Raw genomic sequence first — 22,263 nt, 5'->3', positions numbered from 1 at the left:
GCATGCTATTCCATCTGGTTTGTGTTTAGTTGGACCATCAATATTTTTCAACAGGACAATGACCCCAAACACACCTCCAGGCTGTGTAAGGGCTATTTGACCAAGAAGGAGAGTGATGGGGTGCTACGCCAGATGACCTGGCCTCCACAGTCACCAGACCTGAGCCCAATTGAGATGGTTTGGGGTAAGCTGGACCGCAGAGGAAAGGCAAAAGGGCCAAAAAGCGCTATCTCTGGGAACTCCTTCAAGATTGTTGGAAGACCATTCCCGGTGACTACCTCTTGAAGCTCATCAAGAGAATGCCAAGAGTGTGCAAAGCAGTCATCAAAGCAAAAGGTTGCTACTTAGAAGAACCTGGAATATAAGACATAATTTCAGTTGTTTCACACTTTTTTGTTAAGTATATAATTCTACATGTGTTAATTCATAGTTTTGATGCCTTCAGTGTGAATGTACAATTTTCATAGTCATGAAAATACAGAAAAATCTTTAAATGAGAAGGTGTGTCCAAACTTTTGGTCTGTACTGTATTTCTCAGTTTTAAGGACAGAAAAATTCAAAGTTTGAAAATTACAAAATTTTCGCCAAATTTCCATTTTTTACACAAATAAACGCAAGATATATCGAAGAAATTTTACCACTAACATGAAGTACAATATGTCAAGAGAAAACGATCTCAGAATCGCCAAGATCCGTTGAAGCGTTCCGGAGTTATTACCTCATAAAGGGACAGTGGTCAGAATTGTAAAAATTGGCCCATCATTAACGTGCAAACCACACTTGGGGGTAAAGGGGTTAAGCAAGTTGAAGATGAAATGATCTCTAAAAAGCCTAAAGTTACAGATTATACATTTCCTTTGCATTTAGGCAAAACAAAATATATATTTTTGTCTATTACATTTTAAAATTGCAAAAAGGAAAATGGGCCAGTGTTAAAGTTTGGGCACCCTGCATGGTTAGTACCTAGCAGCACCCACTTTTGAAAGTATCACAGCTTGTATACACTTTTTGTTCTCAGCTAAGAGGCTTTCAATTCTTTGATGGATTTTTAACCGTTTGTGCAGACACATGCACATTTGTGGCCTGCTGGAGTTCATTTTGCAGGGCTCTGACAGTGCTCCTCCTGTTCCTCTTTGCACAAATGCTGAGGTAGCAGTCATGCTGCTGGGTTGTTGCCCTCCTACGGCCCCCTCCACGTCTCCTGGTGTACTGGTCTGTCTTCTGGTAGTGGCTCCAGCCTCTGGACACTACGCTGACAGGCACAGCGAACCTTCTTGCCACAGCTCGCATTGATGTGCCATCCTGGATGAGCTACACTGCCTGAGCCACTTGTGTGGGTTGTAGAGTCTGACTCATGCTACCACGAGTGTGAAAGCACAACCAACATTCAAAAGTGACCATAACATCAGCCAGAAAGCATTGGTACTGAGATATGGTCTGTGGTCCCCACCTGCAAAACCACTCCTTTATTGTGTGTGTTTTGATAACTGCCAATAATTTCCATCTGTTGTCTATTCCATTTGCACAACAGCATGTGAAATTGATTGTTAAACAGTGTTGCTTCCTAAGTGGACAGTTTGATTTACTTGGTGTTACACTCTGTTTAAGTGTTCCCCTTCATGACCAGGGGATTTTTCGTTTTTCCGTGTTCGTTTTTCGCTCCCCTCCTTCCCAGAGCCATAACTTTTTTATTTTTCCGTCAATTTGGCCATGTGAGGGCTTATTTTTTGCGGGACGAGTTGTACTTTTGAACGACATCATTGGTTTTAGCATGTCGTGTACTAGAAAACGGGAAAAAAATTCCAAGTGCGGTGAAATTGCAAAAAAAGTGCAATCCCACACTTGTTTTTTGTTTGGCTTTTTTGCTAGGTTCACTAAATGCTAAAACTGACCTGCCATTATGATTCTCCAGGTCATTACGAGTTCATAGACACCAAACATGACTAGGTTATTTTTTATCTAAGTGGTGAAAAAAAATTCCAAACTTTGCTAAAAAAAAAAAAAAAAAAAAAAATTGCGCCATTTTCCGATACTCGTAGCGTCTCCATTTTTCGTGATCTGGGGTCGGTTGAGGGCTTATTTTTTGCGTGCCGAGATGACGTTTTTAATGATAGCATTTCGGTGCAGATACGTTCTTTTGATCGCCCGTTATTGCATTTTAATGCAATGTCGCGGCGACCAAAAAAATGTAATTCTGGCGTTTCAAATTTTTTTCCCGCTACGCTGTTTAGCGATCAGGTTAATTCTTTTTTTTAATTGATAGATCGGGCGATTCTGAGCGCGGCGATACCAAATATGCGTAGATTTGATATTTTTTTTATTGATTTATTTTGATTGGGGCGAAAGGGGGGTGATTTAAACTTTTATGTTTTTTTTATTTTTTTCACATTTTTTTAAACTTTTTTTTTTTACTTTTGCCATGCTTCAATAGCCTCCATGAGAGGCTAGAAGCAGGCATAGCACGATCGGCTCTGCTACATAGCAGCGATCTGCTGATCGCTGCTATGTAGCAGAATTGCACGTGTGCTGTGAGCGCCGACCACAGGGTGGCGCTCACAGCGACGGGCAATCAGTAACCATAGAGGTCTCAAGGACCTCTATGGTTACCATTCACAAGCATCGCCGACCCCCGATCATGTGACGGGGGTCGGCGATGACGTCATTTCCGGCCGCCCGGCCGGAAGCGGTAGTTAAATGCCGCTGTCTGCATTTGACAGCGGCATTTAACTAGTTAATAGGTGCGGGCAGATCGCGATTCTGCCCGCGCCTATTACGGGCACATGTCAGCTGTTCAAAACAGCTGACATGTCCCGGCTTTGGTGCGGGCTCACCGCGGAGCCCTGCATCAAAGCAGGGGAGCCGGCATCGGACGGTATAGTACGTCCGATGCCGGTAAGGGGTTAAAATAACAAGCTAATAGGAATAATATGTATTTTGAGGAACTTTTCTGATAAAGCCAACCTCTGCCCCAGACATGTGAGCACACAACACTATCAATGTCATTTTACTAATAAATTAAAAGACCTTTGTAATTTCTTTGGGCCATAGCTTGTACTTTATCATTTTTATACTCTTAACCTTCACAGATACTATAAACTAACAGGTCCAATCATTTTACCTTTCACTAAATGTTGCCGTTTCAGCTTTTTCTTTAGGGAAGAAGCAGGTGTGGCTGCTTTACTGTGTATGGTGCTGCAGTTTGGGGATCATAAGGGGTCTTATCAATTTATGGCCCATTATGGTGATATGCCGTGACCACATGGGGTGCTAATCAGTATAGTAAGGGGTCCAATGGGGTAGTGTGATGGTCAGTGACTGGGGCAAAATTACAATTTTGCACCTCCTAACGTGGACAGTCTTGGTTTCTTTCTTATGGAACCATTTTATTACCATAATTGTAACCCTAGCCTTAGCCCTAAATCTAGTTAAAGTAGGAAAAAAAAAAAAATGTATTACAACTTTCATTGCCAACTTGCTGCCTAAGCAGAGAGCATACTGAATGACAAACTCATCTTGACTGCTGTGCTTGGTGTCCATTTCCCACACAACAAGGAAGGTCCAAAAGTAAAAAAAAAAAATCCCTTAGCCATCTATCAGCAATGGTCCTACCTGCATTTGTTCAGTCCATGATGGCAATGGAAAGGCGCACATTATAATAAGCATTGCAGAGTAAGGTGCCTGACCATCTCACCCGTACTGCTCTTCAGCCCCTCGCTCTCACCTCTACTGCCCATCTGTTATCCCGTCGCTCTCACCTGTACTGCCTGTTATTCCATCGCTCTCACCTCTACTGCCTGTCTGTTATCCCGTCGCTCTCCTCTACTGCCCATCTGTTATCCCGTCGCTCTCACCTGTACTGCCTGTTATTCCATCGCTCTCACCTGTACTGCCTGTCTGTTATCCCCTCGCTCTCACCTGTACTGCCCGTCTGTTATCCCGTCACTCTCACCTGTACTGCCTGTTATCCCATCACTCTCACCTGTACTGTCTGTTATCTCGTCACTCTCACCTATACTGCCCGTCTGTTATCCCGTCGTCCTCACCTGTACTGCCCGTCGGTCTGGCACTCTCACCTGTACTGCCTGCCTGTTATCCCATCGCACTCACCTGTACTGCCCGTCTGTTATCTCGTCACTCTCACCTATACTGCCCGTCTGTTATCCCGTCGTCCTCACCTGTACTGCCCGTCGGTCTGGCACTCTCACCTGTACTGCCTGCCTGTTATCCCATCGCACTCACCTGTACTGCCCGTCTGTTATCTCGTCACTCTCACCTATACTGCCCGTCTGTTATCCCGTCGTCCTCACCTGTACTGCCCGTCGGTCCGGCACTCTCACCTGTACTGCCCGTCTGTTATCCCGTCGCTCTCACCTGTACTACCCGTCTGTTATCCCGTCGCTCTCACCTGTACTGCCCGTCGGTCCGGCACTCTCACCTGTACTGCCCGTCGGTCTGGCACTCTCACCTGTACTGCCCGTCGGTCCGGCACTCTCACCTGTACTGCCCGTCGGTCCGGCACTCTCACCTGTACTGCCCGTCGGTCCGGCACTCTCACCTGTACTGCCCGTCGGTCCGGCACTCTCACCTGTACTGCCTGTTATCCGTCACTCTCACCTGTACTGCCCGTTGGTCCGGCACTCTCACCTGTACTACCCGTCGGTCTGGCACTTTCACCTGTACTGCCCGTCGGTCCGGCACTCTCACCTGTACTGCCCGTTGGTCTGGCACTCTCACCTGTACTTCCCGTCGGTCCGGCACTCTCACCTGTACTTCCCGTCGGTCTGGCACTCTCACCTGTACTGCCTGTTATCCGTCACTCTCACCTGTACTGCCCGTTGGTCCGGCACTCTCACCTGTACTACCCGTCGGTCTGGCACTTTCACCTGTACTGCCCGTCGGTCCGGCACTCTCACCTGTACTGCCTGTTATCCGTCACTCTCACCTGTACTGCCCGTTGGTCCGGCACTCTCACCTGTACTACCCGTCGGTCTGGCACTTTCACCTGTACTGCCCGTCGGTCCGGCACTCTCACCTGTACTGCCCGTTGGTCTGGCACTCTCACCTGTACTGCCCGTCGGTCCGGCACTCTCACCTGTACTGCCCGTCGGTCCGGCACTCTCACCTGTACTGCCCGTCGGTCCGGCACTCTCACCTGTACTGCCTGTTATCCGTCACTCTCACTTGTACTGCCCGTCGGTCCGGCACTCTCACCTGTACTGCCCGTCGGTCCGGCACTCTTACCTGTATTGTCGGACAGACAGCCCGTCGCTGGCGCTGAAGCCCGGCAGGTTGCTGGATAAGTAGTCATTTAGTTTGTTCTCGTCAAACTTGTGCTTGTCCCTGACTGCGCTGGTGTCCGCTTCTGGCGCTGCCATGTCTACACACAGTAATGACCGTCTGTGCAAAGCCCGGACCTGCACTTTGGACTTCTCTACCTTTGACACATGATTACTTTTGTTTCACTTTTTAGTGTCAATAAAGATAATGAGGAAAAAAACACTAGTGCCGTTTAGGAAGTAAAGTGCCGCCGCGGCCATATTGGAAACTGGCAAGTTCTCTGCTGATCCCCAAAAGTGTTATCTCAATAAAGTTTTATATAGCAACTTCAGGCTCCAGCTGAAGAACTATAAGGCCCAGGAGTCCGACTCAGGAGTCATGAAGAAACCACCCGCAGCAACGCACTCGCTGGCCTCTGCAAACTCCTAGCGCTGCCCCACCTGAAAAACTACATCTCCCAGCATGCCGTGACTGAGTAATACAATGCAGGCATGCTGGGAGATGTAGTTTGCTGCAGTGTCGGACAGGCCCGCCTCTTCCTGACTGCAGAATGTGTCTCTCCAGGCGGCAGTGAATAATGCATCGTTGCCCAGTGTGGCTGTATAGTGCTGCTCTATAGTGCGGCCATGGCTACTGACAGGCTGGTGCAGGAGCTGCAGGCCAGGGTGCGGGAGCTAGAAGAGGAGCTGAGCAGGGTCAGGAGCAGACATGGAGCACACAGAGCTAAGATTGGGCAGATGAGTGCGGAGGTGGTGGACTCCAACCCATACAGGTACCTGTGCTGCTGCCAGACAGCAGGGTGACACCGCTGCACCTACTGCATGCTCCCAGTGACCACCATTAGATATGTGACGTCACACTGTGACCTCACCGTCCTGTCATGTGACATCACTAGCCCAGGGCTCACGCTAGGGCTGTACACCGGCTTGTGTGGTTGGAATATCACTGTGGGATAATGCAGCCGTCCCCGCCTGTTCCTGGTCGCTCCGGGCTTTGCCACCGTACACCACAATGGAAGTTGCCAGTGACTTGCTTGTGTCCTGCTGCAATTTTTATATAAACATACTGACCATATAGTCATTAAACTATATTAAATCAACAAGTGCCATTATATTATTAAAGGGAACCTGTCACCCCGAAAATCGCGGGTGAGGCAAGCCCACCGGCATCAGGGGCTTATCAGCAGCATTCTGTAATGCTGTAGATAAGCCCCTGATGTTACCTGAAAGAGGAGAAAAAGATGTTATATTAAACTCACCCAGGGGCGGTCCTGCTGCTGGTCCGGTCAGATGGGCGTCTCCGGTCCGCTGCGGCACCTCCCATCTTCATTCCAAGACGTCCTCTTCTGATCTTCAGCCACGGCTCCGGCACAGGCGTACTTTGTCTGCCCTGTTGAGGGCAGAACAAAGTACTGCAGTGCGCAGGCGCCGGGCCTCTCTGACCTTTCCGGCTCCTGCGCACTGCAGTACTTTCCTCTCCCCTCAACAGGGCAGACAAAGTACGCCTGCGCCAGAGCCGTGGCTGAAGATCAGAAGAGGACGTCTTGGAATGAAGATGGGAGGCGCCGCAGCGGACCAGAGACACCCATCTGACCGGACCAGCAGCGGGACCGCCCCTGGGTGAGTATAATATAACATCTTTTTCTCCTCTTTCAGGTAACATCGGGGGCTTATCTACAGCATTACAGAATGCTGTAGATAAGCCCCTGATGCCGGTGGGCTTGCCTCACCCGCGATTTTCGGGGTGACAGGTTCCCTTTAAATAAAAAAAAGTTAACCTTTATTCAAACACATAAAGTCCGCATTAAAACCGCACAAAATCTGTGGCAAATCTGCACCTGCGGTTTCTGCCAGGAGATGCGGATTTTGTGCGGAAAATTCTGCACCCCAATCCGCAACGTGTGCACATAGCCTAAAAATACACACGCAAAATTTAAAATAGCGCTTCAAACTAAAAACAACCTCAAGAGGTCGGCTGAAGCACATACCGTACATATAAATGCCCAAGGAAGAACAAATGGGAGTCCCATTATGGGACTGCGACTTCTTTTCTTGCTCCTAAAGAGGTGTAGGGTACTGGCTATAATTTTCAAGATTGTATTCACATCATATCCTCACCCATAATTTCAAGATCATACAAGGATGCCCCCTATGAATACAAAATAAAGGATGAAGCAGACTATTATCTAAAGTGCCAATGCATAAAAGCTGCAATATCCAAATCACATTTCAAGTGGATTTGTGAATTGACAAGGGAAATATTAAGGTAACGGATGAAGCGGCATGTAGGGTGTTGATCCAGGGAACTAGTCTGATTGCCGTATGTGGAGTCGGGAAAGAATTTTTTTCCCCAATGTGGAGCTTACTCTTGCCACATAGGGTTTTTTTTGCCTTCCTCTGGATCAACATGTTAGGGCATGTTAGGTTAGGCTATGGGTTGAACTAGATGGACTTAAGGTCTTCCTTCAACCTTAATAACGATGTTACTATGTATCTAAAGTGCAAATGCATGAAAAATGTAACATCGACATCACATAGGAGCTGAACCATGTGAGCCACACTAAGGCTATGTGCACACGTTGCGGATTCTCTGCGGATCCGCAGCTTTTTTTTCCGTGCAGAAATGCTGCAGATCCACAAATGATTTACAGTACAATGTAAATCAATGAGAAAAAAAATGCTGTGCACATTTTGCGGAAAATCCGCTGCGGAAACGCTGCGGTTTAAAAGAAATAGCATGTCAATTCTTTTTTGTAAATCTGCAGCGTTTTTGTACCCATTCCATTCTAGAAAACCGCAGGGTTAAAAGACGCACAAAAAAAGCTATGGAAACGCACAAAAAACACGACAAATCCGCAGTTGCGTTTTCTGCCAGGAGAGGCAGAATCTGCACCAGATATTTCCTAAAGGTACCGTCACACTCAGCAACTTTACAACAAGAAAGACAACGATCCGTGACGTTGCAGCATCCTGGATATCGATCTTGTTGTGTTTGACACGCAGCAGCGATCTGGATCCCGCTGTGACATCGCTGGTCGTAGCTGAAAGTCCAGAACTTTATTTGGTCGTCAGGTCGGTGTGATTCGTCATGTTTGACATCAAAAGCAATGACGCCAGCAATGTTTTACATGGAGCTAACAACCAGCGAGAACGATAAGTGAGTCGCCGTTACGTCACTGGATCGCTCCTGCATTGTTCTGGAGTTCCCGTGTTTGATGTCTCTACAGCGACCTAAACAGCGACGCTGCAGCGATCGGCTCATTGTCTATATCGCTGCAGCGTCGCTGAGTGTGACGGTACCTTAAGCCTAATCCGCAACGTGTGCACATAGCCTAACAGTCCTGAAAAGTCGCCGCTAACTTTTTGCTCTTTGTAAATTAAACAAAATGTAGATATGGTAGATGGCGATGTGGTGACTCTTCAGGACTGTTAGCGTGGCTCACATGGTTCAGCTCCTATGTGATGTCGATGTTACATTTTTCATGCATTTGCACTTTAGATACATAGTAACATAGTTATTAAGGTTGAAGGAAGACTTTAAGGCTGTGTGCACACGTTGCAGATTTTTCACGTTTTTTTCGCTATAAAATCGCATACATTATGCATCCCATCATTTAGAATGCATTCCGCAATTTTTGTGCACATGATGCGTTTTTTTCCGCGAAAAAAGGCATGCGGATTTCTTGTAGAAAATATCCGGTTTTGCTCAGGAAATTTCTGCAAGAAATCCTGAACCTGTGCACATAGTCTAAGGGTATGTGCACACGCTGCGGATTTCCTGCGGATCCGCAGTGTTTTTTGCCGTGCAGTAACGCTGCAGATCCACAAGTGATTTACAGTACAATGTAAATCAATAGGAAAAAAAAACGCTGTGCTAATGGTGCCGGAAATTCCGTGCAGAAACGCTGTGGATTATTGAAGGAACATGTCACTTCTTTTGTGCGGATCTGCAGCATTTTTGTACCCATTCCATTATAGAAATCCGCAGGGGTAAAAAAACGCAGAAAATCTACACAAAATCCGCACAAAAAACCGCGTCAAATCCGCACCTGCGATTTCTGCCAATAGATACAGAATCCGCACAAAAAATTCCTGAGGTTAATCCACAACGTGTGCACATAGCCTTAGTCCTTCAAGTTCAACCCATAGCCTAACCTAACATGCCCTGGCCTAACATGTTGATCCAGAGGAAGGCAAAGAGTAAGCTCCACATTGGGGACAAAAATTACTTCCCGACTCCACATACTGCAATCAGACTAGTTCCCTGGATCAACGCCCTACATGCCGCTTCATCCGTTACCTTAATATTTCCCTTGTCAATTCACAAATCCACTTAATAAAAAGCGTCTTTCAGTGTGTGATGGCTGCCAATCATAAAAATCCGCTAAAAAAACACTATAAAAGTAAATCAAACCCCCCTTTATCACCCCCTTAGTTAGGGAAAAGTTAAAAAAATGTATTTCAAATTTTCCCATTAGGGTTAGGGTTAGGGTTGGGGCTAGGGTTAATGCTACAGTTAGGGTTGGGGCTAGGGTTAGGGTTGGGGCTAAAGTTAGGGTTAGAGTTTGGATTACATTTACGGTTGGGAATAGGGTTGGGATTAGGGTTAGGGGTGTGTCGGGGTTAGAGGTGTGGTTAGGGTTACCGTTGGGATTAGGGTTAGGGGTGTGTTTGGATTAGGGTTTTGGTTATAATTGGGGGGTTTCTGTTATGTTTGCTAATGACAGGTGTTATGAAGGCAATCCAGAAACACAGTGTGCTTAGCGATCAGAGCGCACACAGTGATCTGACAAATACCCAAAAATACAAGAACGAGCTCTGAGACGTGGAAACTCTGTAGACTGCACACCTGATCCTATCCTAAACACAACTAAAAGCGGCTGTGGATTGCGCCTAACAACTACCTAGGCAACTCGGCACAGCCTAAGAAACTAGCTAGCCTGAAGATAGAAAAATAGGCCTGACTTGCCCCAGAGAAATTCCCCAAAGGAAAAGGCAGCCCCCCACATATAATGACTGTGAGTAAGATGAAAAGACAAAACGTAGGGATGAAATAGATTCAGCAAAGTGGGGCCCGATATTCTAGGACAGAGCGAGGACAGTAAAGCGAACTTTGCAGTCTACAAAAAACCCTAAAGCAAAACCACGCAAAGGGGGCAAAAAAAAACCCACCGTGCCGAACTAACGGCACGGCGGTACACCCTTTGCGTCTCAGAGCTTCCAGCAAAACAAAAGACAAGCTGGACAGAAAAAAAGCAACAAAAAAGCAAAAAGCACTTAGCTATACAGAGCAGCAGGTCACAGGAACAATCAGGAGAAGCTCAGATCCAACACTGAAACATTGACAAGGAGCAAGGATAGCAGCATCAGGCGGAGTTAAGTAATGAAGCAGTTAACAAGCTCACCAGAACACCTGAGGGAGGAAGCTCAGAAGCTGCAGTACCACTTGTGACCACAGGAGTGAATTCAGCCACAGAATTCACAACAGTACCCCCCCCTTGAGGAGGGGTCACCGAACCCTCACCAGAGCCCCCAGGCCGACCAGGATGAGCCGCATGAAAGGCACGAACAAGATCGGAAGCATGAACATCAGAGGCAAAAACCCAGGAATTATCTTCCTGAGCATAACCCTTCCATTTAACCAGATACTGGAGTTTCCGTCTAGAAACACGAGAATGCAAAATCTTCTCCACAATATACTCCAATTCCCCCTCCACCAAAACCGGGGCAGGAGGCTCAACAGATGGAACCATAGGTGCCACGTATCTCCGCAACAACGACCTATGGAATACATTATGTATGGAAAAGGAGTCTGGGAGGGTCAAACGAAAAGACACAGGATTGAGAACCTCAGAAATCCTATACGGACCAATAAAACGAGGTTTAAATTTAGGAGAGGAAACCTTCATAGGAATATGACGAGAAGATAACCAAACCAGATCCCCAACATGAAGTCGGGGACCCACACGGCGTCTGCGATTAGCGAAAAGTTGAGCTTTCTCCTGGGACAAGATCAAATTGTCCACTACCTGAGTCCAGATCTGCTGCAACCTATCCACCACAGAATCCACACCAGGACAGTCCGAAGACTCAACCTGTCCTGAAGAGAAACGAGGATGGAACCCAGAATTGCAAAAAAATGGAGAAACCAAGGTAGCCGAGCTGGCCCGATTATTAAGGGCGAACTCAGCCAACGGCAAAAAGGACACCCAATCATCCTGGTCTGCAGAAACAAAACATCTCAGATATGTTTCCAAGGTCTGATTGGTTCGTTCGGTCTGGCCATTAGTCTGAGGATGGAAAGCCGAGGAAAAGGATAGGTCAATGCCCATCCTACCACAAAAGGCTCGCCAAAACCTTGAAACAAACTGGGAACCTCTGTCAGAAACAATATTCTCAGGAATGCCATGCAACCGAACCACATGCTGAAAGAACAAAGGTACCAAATCAGAGGAGGAAGGCAATTTAGCCAAGGGCACCAGATGGACCATTTTAGAAAAGCGATCACAGACCACCCAAATGACTGACATCTTTTGAGAAACGGGAAGGTCAGAAATGAAATCCATCGAAATATGTGTCCAAGGCCTCTTTGGGACCGGCAAGGGCAAAAGCAACCCACTGGCACGAGAACAGCAGGGCTTAGCCCTAGCACAAATCCCACAGGACTGCACAAAAGTACGTACATCCCGTGACAGAGATGGCCACCAGAAGGATCTAGCCACTAACTCTCTGGTACCAAAGATTCCAGGATGACCAGCCAACACCGAACAATGAAGTTCAGAGATAAGTTTATTAGTCCACCTATCAGGGACGAACAGTTTCTCTGCTGGACAACGATCAGGTTTATTCGCCTGAAATTTTTGCAGCACCCGCCGCAAATCAGGGGAGATGGCAGACACAATGACTCCTTCCTTGAGGATACCCGCTGGCTCAGATAAACCCGGAGAGTCGGGCACAAAACTCCTAGACAGAGCATCCGCCTTCACATTTTTAGAGCCCGGAAGGTACGAAATCACAAAGTCGAAGCGGGCAAAAAATAACGACCAACGGGCCTGTCTAGGATTCAAGCGCTTGGCAGACTCGAGATAAGTCAAGTTCTTATGATCAGTCAATACCACCACGCGATGCTTAGCTCCTTCAAGCCAATGACGCCACTCCTCGAATGCCCACTTCATGGCCAGCAACTCTCGATTGCCCACATCATAATTACGCTCAGCGGGCGAAAACTTCCTGGAAAAGAAAGCACATGGTTTCATCACTGAGCAATCAGAACCTCTCTGTGACAAAACCGCCCCTGCTCCAATCTCAGAAGCATCAACCTCGACCTGGAACGGAAGAGAAACATCTGGCTGACACAACACAGGGGCAGAACAAAAACGACGCTTCAACTCCTGAAAAGCTTCCACAGCAGCAGAAGACCAATTAACCAAATCAGCACCCTTCTTGGTCAAATCGGTCAATGGTTTGGCAATGCTAGAAAAATTACAGATGAAGCGACGATAAAAATTAGCAAAGCCCAGGAACTTTTGCAGACTTTTCAGAGATGTCGGCTGAATCCAATCCTGGATGTCTTGGACCTTAACTGGATCCATCTCGATAGTAGAAGGGGTAAAGATGAACCCCAAAAATGAAACTTTCTGCACACCGAAGAGACACTTTGATCCCTTCACAAACAAAGAGTTAGCACGCAGGACCTGAAAAACCATTCTGACCTGCTTCACATGAGACTCCCAATCATCTGAGAAGATCAAAATGTCATCCAAGTAAACAATCAGGAATTTATCCAGATACTCACGGAAGATGTCATGCATAAAAGACTGAAACACAGATGGAGCATTGGCAAGTCCGAACGGCATCACTAGATACGCAAAATGACCCTCGGGCGTATTGAATGCAGTTTTCCATTCATCTCCTTGCCTGATTCTCACCAGATTATACGCACCACGAAGATCTATCTTAGTGAACCAACTAGCCCCCTTAATCCGAGCAAACAAGTCAGATAACAATGGCAAGGGATACTGAAATTTAACAGTGATCTTATTAAGAAGGCGGTAATCAATACACGGTCTCAGCGAACCATCCTTCTTGGCTACAAAGAAGAACCCTGCTCCCAGTGGTGATGACGATGGGCGAATATGTCCCTTCTCCAGGGATTCCTTCACATAACTGCGCATAGCGGCGTGTTCGGGCACGGATAAATTAAATAATCGACCTTTAGGGAATTTACTACCAGGAATCAAATTGATAGCACAATCACAATCCCTATGCGGAGGTAGAGCATCGGACTTGGGCTCTTCAAATACATCCTGATAATCAGACAAGAACTCTGGGACCTCAGAAGGGGTGGATGACGAAATCGACAAAAATGGAACATCACCATGTACCCCCTGACAACCCCAGCTGGATACCGACATGGAATTCCAATCCAATACTGGATTATGGGTTTGTAGCCATGGCAACCCCAACACGACCACATCATGCAGATTATGCAACACCAGAAAGCGAATAACTTCCTGATGTGCAGGAGCCATGCACATGGTCAGCTGGGCCCAGTATTGAGGTTTATTCTTGGCCAAAGGTGTAGCATCAATTCCTCTCAATGGAATAGGACACCGCAAAGGCTCCAAGAAAAACCCACAACGTTTAGCATAATCCAAATCCATCAGATTCAGGGCAGCGCCCGAATCCACAAACGCCATGACAGAAAACGACGACAAAGAGCATATCAAGGTAATGGACAGAAGGAATTTGGACTGTACAGTACCAATGACGGCAGACCTAGCGGACCGCTTAGTGCGCTTAGGGCAATCAGAAATAGCATGAGTGGAATCACCACAGTAGAAACACAGACCATTCAGACGTCTGTATTCCTGCCGTTCAACTCTAGTCAAAGTCCTATCGCACTGCATAGGCTCAGGTTTAACCTCAGGCAGTACCGCCAAATGGTGCACAGATTTACGCTCGCGCAAGCGTCGACCGATCTGAATGGCCAAAGACAAAGACTCATTCAAACCAGCAGGCATAGGAAATCCCACCATGACATCCTTAAGAGCCTCAGAGAGACCCTTTCTGAACAAAGCTGCCAGCGCAGATTCATTCCACTGAGTGAGTACTGACCATTTCCTAAATTTCTGACAATATACTTCTATATCATCCTGACCCTGGCACAAAGCCAGCAAATTTTTCTCAGCCTGATCCACTGAATTAGGCTCATCGTACAGCAATCCGAGCGCCAGGAAAAACGCATCGACACTACTCAATGCAGGGTCTCCTGGCGCAAGAGAAAATGCCCAGTCTTGAGGGTCGCCGCGCAAAAAAAAAAAAAAATGATGTCAGAACTTTTTCTTTCCCTCTATTGAGAATCATTAGATGTGGCTCCTTGTACTGTTATGTTTGCTAATGACAGGTGTTATGAAGGCAATCCAGAAACACAGTGTGCTTAGCGATCAGAGCGCACACAGTGATCTGACAAATACCCACAAATACCTAGGCAACTCGGCACAGCCTAAGAAACTAGCTAGCCTGAAGATAGAAAAATAGGCCTGACTTGCCCCAGAGAAATTCCCCAAAGGAAAAGGCAGCCCCCCACATATAATGACTGTGAGTAAGATGAAAAGACAAAACGTAGGGATGAAATAGATTCAGCAAAGTGGGGCCCGATATTCTAGGACAGAGCGAGGACAGTAAAGCGAACTTTGCAGTCTACAAAAAACCCTAAAGCAAAACCACGCAAAGGGGGCAAAAAAAAACCCACCGTGCCGAACTAACGGCACGGCGGTACACCCTTTGCGTCTCAGAGCTTCCAGCAAAACAAAAGACAAGCTGGACAGAAAAAAAGCAACAAAAAAGCAAAAAGCACTTCGCTATACAGAGCAGCAGGTCACAGGAACAATCAGGAGAAGCTCAGATCCAACACTGAAACATTGACAAGGAGCAAGGATAGCAGCATCAGGCGGAGTTAAGTAATGAAGCAGTTAACGAGCTCACCAGAACACCTGAGGGAGGAAGCTCAGAAGCTGCAGTACCACTTGTGACCACAGGAGTGAATTCAGCCACAGAATTCACAACAGGTTTCCACTGTTTAGGCACATCAGGGGCTCTCCAAACGCGACATGGCGTCCGATCTCCATTCCAGCCAATTCTGCGTTGAAAAAGTAAAACAGTGCTCCTTCCCTTCCGAGCTCTCCCGTGCGCCCAAACAGGGGTTTGCCCCAACATATGGGGTATCAGCGTACTCGGGACACATTGGACAACAACTTTTGGAGTCCAATTTCTCCTGTTACCCTTGGGAAAATACAAAACTGGGGGCTAAAAAATATTTTTTGTGGAAAAAAAATAATTTTTATTTTCACGGCTCTGCGTTATAAACTGTAGTGAAACACTTGGGGGTTCAAAGCTCTTACAAGACATCTAGATGAGTTCCTTAGGGGGTCTACTTTCCAAAATGGTGTCACTTGTGGGGGGTTTCAATGTTTAGGCACATCAGTGGCTCTCTAAACGCAACATGGCGTCCCATCTCAATTCCAGTCAATTTTGCATTGAAAAGTCAAATGGCACTCCTTCCGTTCCGAGCTCTGCCATGCGCCCAAACAGTGGTTTACCCCCACATATGGGGTATCAGCGTACTCAGGACAAATTGTACAACAACTTTTGCGGTCCATTTTCTCCTGTTACCCTTGGTAAAATAAAACAAATTGGAGCTCAAGTAAATTTTTTGTGAAAAAAAGTTAAATGTTCATTTTTATTTAAACATTCCAAAAATCCATGTGAAACACCTGAAGGGTTAATAAACTTCTTGAATGTAACTTTGAGCACCTTGAGGGGTGCAGTTTTTAGAATGGTGTCACACTTGGGTATTTTCTATCATATAGACCCCTCAAAATGACTTCAAATGAGATGTGGTCCCTAAAAAAAAAAATGATGTTGTAAAAATGGAACTTGCTGGTCAACTTTTAACCCTTATAACTCCCTAACAAAACAAAAAATGTTGGTTCCAAAATTGTGCTGATGTAAAGAAGACATGTGGGAAATGTTACTTAAGTATTTTGTGTGACATATCTCTGTGATTTACTTTTCTTTTAAACATTTTTTATTAGGTTATATAACACAAATAAACAATAATGTAAAACTACATAACAGGGTGTGTGTGTTTTTTCAATAGAATGTTATCAAAAGTTCTTTCATTAGGTTGTCACATAGTACATGTTAAGGTTATTCATAGTAGAAGTTACAATCTTTCAATCCACAAGTTTGTCTTCATTTTCCTACTTTTTTTATAAGGAAGGAGTCTAAACCAATGTGTACACACCTATAGATCTTAAATTATAACATTGATGTACAGGAAAGAAATATATCTTGGTACCGTGTTAGCCATTGATGTAGAGAGACAGATAGAAAAAGTAGGGTGGGGAAATAAGATGGAGAGGAGGTAGGGGAGAGGCAGGGGAGTCCTCCATGTAAGAATGGATATTGGTATCGGTGTTCATGAGACCTATGTAACAAGCATTAATCTCTTATGAAAGCCTGTTAGTTTTTAGGGTGGATGCCAGATCTTCATTCAGTCGCTGTGTGACACTGCTGACTCGTCATCCTCAAGTATTCATCCGATTCTCTATACAGAACCCATGGCTCCCATCTTACCCCAAACCTGTCTCTCCAATTTCCTCTACATAATAAAGCTGATCAACTTTTTGTAGCCAATCAACAACACTCTGAGAGCGCCATTTTGTGGGAATAATTAGTTTGGCCGCTGCTAATAAAAATAAGAGTAGTGATTTGTACTTGGTCAGTGAAATATCGCTAGACCAGTTCAGAAAGATGAGGTTCGGCCGTGGGGGGTTTGAAAGTTTGCAAAACTTGGTAATAATTTTCAAAACACTATTCCAAAACGGTCTAATCTTATCGCATGACCACCAAATTGGCAGAAACTCCCCTTTATCTTTATTACATCTCAAACAGGTTGGGGTACCAGGTATGAGTTACCACTGGGGTGGTATACCATCTTGTGATGATCTTATATGAGTTTTCTTGAACTCTTACACAGCTAGATGGCCCCCATGCTAATATATAGGCACGTTTAATAGATACTGAGTCCGACAGAAGGGTGTGGTATAATTTTGCTAATACTCCTTTGGGTTGTTTATGTTGTGTTAATAAGGTTTCAAAAGTCGTTAATTTCCTAAATGGGATACCAGCTTGTAAATACCATCTAATAGCTTTCTTAAAGGGAACCTGTCACCCCGTTTTTTCAATATGAGCTAAAAATAGCGTTAAATAGGGCCTGAGCTGTGCTTTACAATAGTGTCTCTATTGTCCCCAGATTCGCCACCTTTGCTGCCAAAATACCTTAGTAAAGTCGCCGTTTTCGCCTGTCAATCACGCTGGTCTGGTCAAATGGGCGTTGTGAAATCGCTGTTTCTCCCCCACCTCTTACTTTTCCCTAAGAAATTTCTTCCCGGCGTTGGCGTAGTGTTTCGCGCCTGCGCAGTGCATTCCGCTCCTGCGCATGCGCAGTATGTATTGCCCAAGGGTGGGCAAAGCAGGCAATACATTATTGCGCATGCGCCGGTTTTCCACAGTAACCTCTGTGCTCCGGAAGTCATCATATGTAAATTGTGGTGTTCTGGACGCCGGTAAACTATTCCCGTCCAGAACTGCTAGCGTAAGTTTTGTAACCAAATCGCCTATCTATCTATCTATATCTTTCCAGCACATTAAGCGACACTGCAGCAATCTAGACAATGATCCCGATCGCTGCAGCATCGCTGTGTGGTTGCTGGAGAGCTGTCACACAGATGCCAACGATGCAGGGCCGCGCTTAGTAACCCGATGTTTACCCTGGTTACCAGCGTAAACGTAACCAGGCGCTCTGCTTCTCTGCACTAAGCGCCGGCCGGAAAGCAGAGCACAGCTGTGACGTCACCGCTGTGCTTTCCGGCCGCTGCGCTTACACAGTGCAGAGAAGCACAGCGCCGGAGAGGACAGACACCGGAATGTAAGTATGTAGTGTTTGTTTGTTTTTTACGTTTACGCTGGTAACCAGGGTAAACATCGGGTTACTAAGCGCGGCCCTGGTTACCAGTGAAGACATCGCTGAATCGGCGTCACACATGCCGATTCAGCGATGTCCGCAGGAGGTCCAGCGACAAAATAAAGTTCTGGACTTTCTGCGCCAACCAACGATGGCACAGCAGGATCCTGATCGCTGCTGCCTGTCAAACTGAACGATATCGCTAGCCAGGACGCTGCAATGTCACGGATCGCTAGCGATATCGTTCAGTGTGAAGGTACCTTAACTTTCTCATTCCTCCTTTCTATCTATCTCATCTATCTAAGAGCAGATTACATACAACATACACCCAGCGACATACACCCAGCGATATACGACTTGCAACCTACCACATTTGACATGGAACATATGACATGCAACATACTACATGTGACATGCAACAACATGCGACAGGCAACATGCGACAACATGTGACTACATGCGACATGCAACAACATGCGACACGCAACATGCGACTACATGCAACATGCAACTACATGCGACAATATGCAACATGCGGCGACATACAACATGCGACGTCATGCAACATTCAACATGCAACTACATGCGACAATATGCGTCATGCGACCACATGCAACATGCGACATTCAGCAAAATGTGACAGAATGCGACAACATGCTACATGCAATAACAGACGACATGCGGCAACATGCAACAACATGCCACATGCGACGACATGCAACAGCATGTCATGCTACTACATGCGGCGACATGCAACATGCGACGACATGCAAGAGCATGCAACAACATGTGACGAAATGCAATGTGTCGACATCCAACATGTGACATGCAATAACAACATGCAGCATGCGACGACATGCAACATGTGACATCATGCAACATGATGCGACACCATGGAACATGATGCGACATGCGACAACATGCGCCATGCGACAACATGCGGCGTCATGCAAGTACATGCGCCATGCGACAACATGCGGCGTCATGCAAGTACATGCGCCATGTGACAGCATGCGGCAACATGCTACATGCGATAACGACATGCAACACCATGCAACATGACGCAACATGCGACGACAACATGCACCTACATGCGCCATGCAACAACATGCGGTGACATGCAAGTACATGCGACGACATGCAGCATGCGGCGACATTCGACATGCAACAACATGCAACAATATGTGGCTTGGGGGGACATGACGTGACATGCGGCAACATGCGATAACAACATGCAACAAGCGACAGTATGCGACATGCGACGATATGCAACATGCGACGTCATGTGACATGCTGGGACATGCAACATGCACCATACAACATGCACCACATACATACAATACATACATATATACATACAGTACATATAACATAGAGTTCATACTCACTATCACTTGTCACTTTGATCCCCGAAGCAAGTGTCATCTGTAAAAAATATTAAAATAACAAACAACCAATATACTCCCTGTCCGCAGAAATCCAATGTAAACGATTGTCCCTCGACAATCTCCCGTGGAGAGCAGCAGCATCTGCTGATGTGACTGCTCTCCAGGGACTTTAGGACTACAATGATGGAAGGTTTCCTTCCACAATGTATTCCTCACAATGTATTCCTACGCCCCTGTGAGAAAATAGTCCCTAGTCTCACTTCTGGCACTGCTGTTCAGGCAGCTTTGCCAGAAAGTGAGACACTGAACTAAGGTTAACCTCTTCAGTGATGCACTGCAGGAGCCATTGTCTCCTGTCAGTGTGTCACTGAGGGTCCTATAGAGCAGTGACATCACCCAATGTCACTGTTCTATCGGGGAGATCGTCGTGGGACAGAAGTATGGCAAGTATGGTTAAATGAAGAATATTAAAATAATTTTTTTCCAAATGTGTGTTTTATTAACCCTTTACTAGTATTGGATTACTAACGGATAGGCGTCTTATTGACGCCTCTCCGTTATTAACCCGGCTTAATGTCACCTTACGATAGCAAGTTGACATTAACCCCTTATTACCCCATATCCCACCGCTACACGGGAGTGGGAAGAGAGTGGCTAAGTGCCGGAATTGGCGCACCTCTATCTCTCTATCAATCGATTTATGTAGCTATCATTATTATTCCATCTGTCTATTATTTTTTATCTTTATATCCATCGAATTACATTTTTCTTTATCATTACTTATCATTACTTATCTATTTATCAATCTACTCATGACCTTGGCAAGGTTGACTCCCCGTGAATTCCTCAACCTTATTTATTGAATAACCACACCACACCACACCATTACATTTGGATAATAATGTCCTCAGCAGCCAATTTATTATTAATAATAAAAGAACCTTGGTAAGGCCCTCGAAGCTACCTTGATCCTGGTATGGTCATTATCCTGTCGGTATTGCCTCTTCCCTCTCAGCCTTACTTCCAGCCATGTTTTTCTCAAAACTCTGAAGCACCATGAATTGAGGGAAGAGGTTGCCTCCACACCGTTAACCTGTACCCGACTTCCATCGTCGGATAAACACACATCGGTACCACGCACCCGACCTACAACATCAGGTGGCCCTCCGTGTCCCACGATAATGTGCCCCCCGACTTGCCTCGTCGGGTATCACCAAAGTATCACCAGACCACCAACAATGTAACTATCCACTGTAGGGGGGTCCCGCAATGCAATAATCCCCCCTTTACCCAACTTTTTTGCCAGCTTCAAGGACCCAACTACGCTGAAATCATAAATACAATGATATAGCAGAACCTCTGGCTCACAAACAGCTATCCGCTACCAGTCAGGAGAGGGAAAAGCCCCTGTTTGGGAAACCTTCAGGGAACCATGGCCAATATTTGACCTTCCCCTGGGCTTAAAAGTTAACTGACAAATAAATCTTCAGGTATAACTATCATTACGGTCCTCATTCAAATGGTTCATCAGGCTACTGCGACATGGTCGTCCTTTTCCTCTGGGATGGGTGAGTGGGGCTTTGTCAGGCCGTCTTGGTAGCGAAATAGGATCACGGCTCCTCCATGTGGCCTTTGTATCACCCTTCGCCCACCCTCCTTTTTTCCCCAGTCCTACGTCACTTTCCCTACATCACTTCCCCTTTAACCAATACCTTTCTTCCTCCCTCTCCTCCCCCCCTCCCCCTTTCCCCTGTCATCAACCTGACTTTTCCTAAATCCCCAAACAAAATTGTCACTCGCTTCCTGCTCCGGTCATGCCCCCCTTATTCGGACCCTCCGTGCCTTATCCGGGGGTTATTTTCCATTAAAAAAATATATATATATATATATATATATATATATATATATATATATATATATATATATGATCACTTTGCTTTATCTAATTAATTATATGTATCTATGTGCTTTCGTTTATATATAAATTAATTTAACATATTTATTAATGTACCAGGAACGTCATTGAATCTGTTTTTACTGGAGTAAGCAGAAGAAAAGAGCAGAAGACAAGAGCACAAGAGAATACCATATAAAAGTAAAATATAAAGAATTGAAAATATAAATTTTGTTTAAATAAATCATGCTTTGACAAATTAAAGTTTGTTAGTCTTTCATTTGTTACGTTTCTCAAGCTTTCTATACATCATTTATATCTATACATGTCTCCTTCAGATTTAATTACAAGGAACTTCCTTGAAAATGAGTACAGGAGCAGACAAGAACAGCTGAGGAGAGTAAAGGTGAAAAGGACAATATTCCAAAGTGAATTCAAATAGTAGTTAATAAAACATCTCTGAACCCTAGTTATAATTATTACATTATATTCATCTATATCTCTTTCTATCTCTCATAACACTTTTTTACCTATCGTTCTTTAGAACTATCATTCCATATCTATCATTATTTTTGTCCATCATTTCTTGTCCCTCTTTTCTACTATCTTTCATTCATTCTCTCTCATTACTGTTGTCTCTGATTCACTTTCTCTCATTCCATCTCTGTCATTACT

General features: G+C 45.5%; 1 protein-coding gene and 1 long non-coding RNA gene across 2 annotated transcripts in view; one reads left to right on the top strand and one right to left on the bottom strand.

Annotated features, from left to right (window-relative positions):
- The window catches only part of ACAD11 (acyl-CoA dehydrogenase family member 11), a 147,190-nt gene extending 141,475 nt beyond the window's left edge, over nt 1-5,715 (bottom strand). The window contains exon 1 of the mRNA XM_069730107.1: nt 5,242-5,715. Coding sequence (XP_069586208.1) covers nt 5,242-5,375 — 134 coding nt within the window. The 5' untranslated portion in view covers nt 5,376-5,715. The remainder of the gene's footprint in view (nt 1-5,241) is intronic.
- Nucleotides 5,716-5,824: 109 nt separating this feature from the next.
- On the top strand, nt 5,825-21,852 carry LOC138642152 (uncharacterized). Its single transcript, XR_011314002.1, has 2 exons — nt 5,825-6,049; nt 21,709-21,852. It is a non-coding gene; the product is annotated as an uncharacterized lncRNA (long non-coding RNA).
- The last annotated feature ends 411 nt before the right edge of the window (nt 21,853-22,263 follow it).

The sequence above is a fragment of the Ranitomeya imitator genome, chromosome 6 (genome assembly GCF_032444005.1).
Source record: "Ranitomeya imitator isolate aRanImi1 chromosome 6, aRanImi1.pri, whole genome shotgun sequence".
Classification (NCBI taxonomy): domain Eukaryota; kingdom Metazoa; phylum Chordata; class Amphibia; order Anura; family Dendrobatidae; genus Ranitomeya; species Ranitomeya imitator.
Note: the sequence above shows the minus strand (reverse complement) of the source record. Positions and strands in the feature narration are given on the sequence as shown.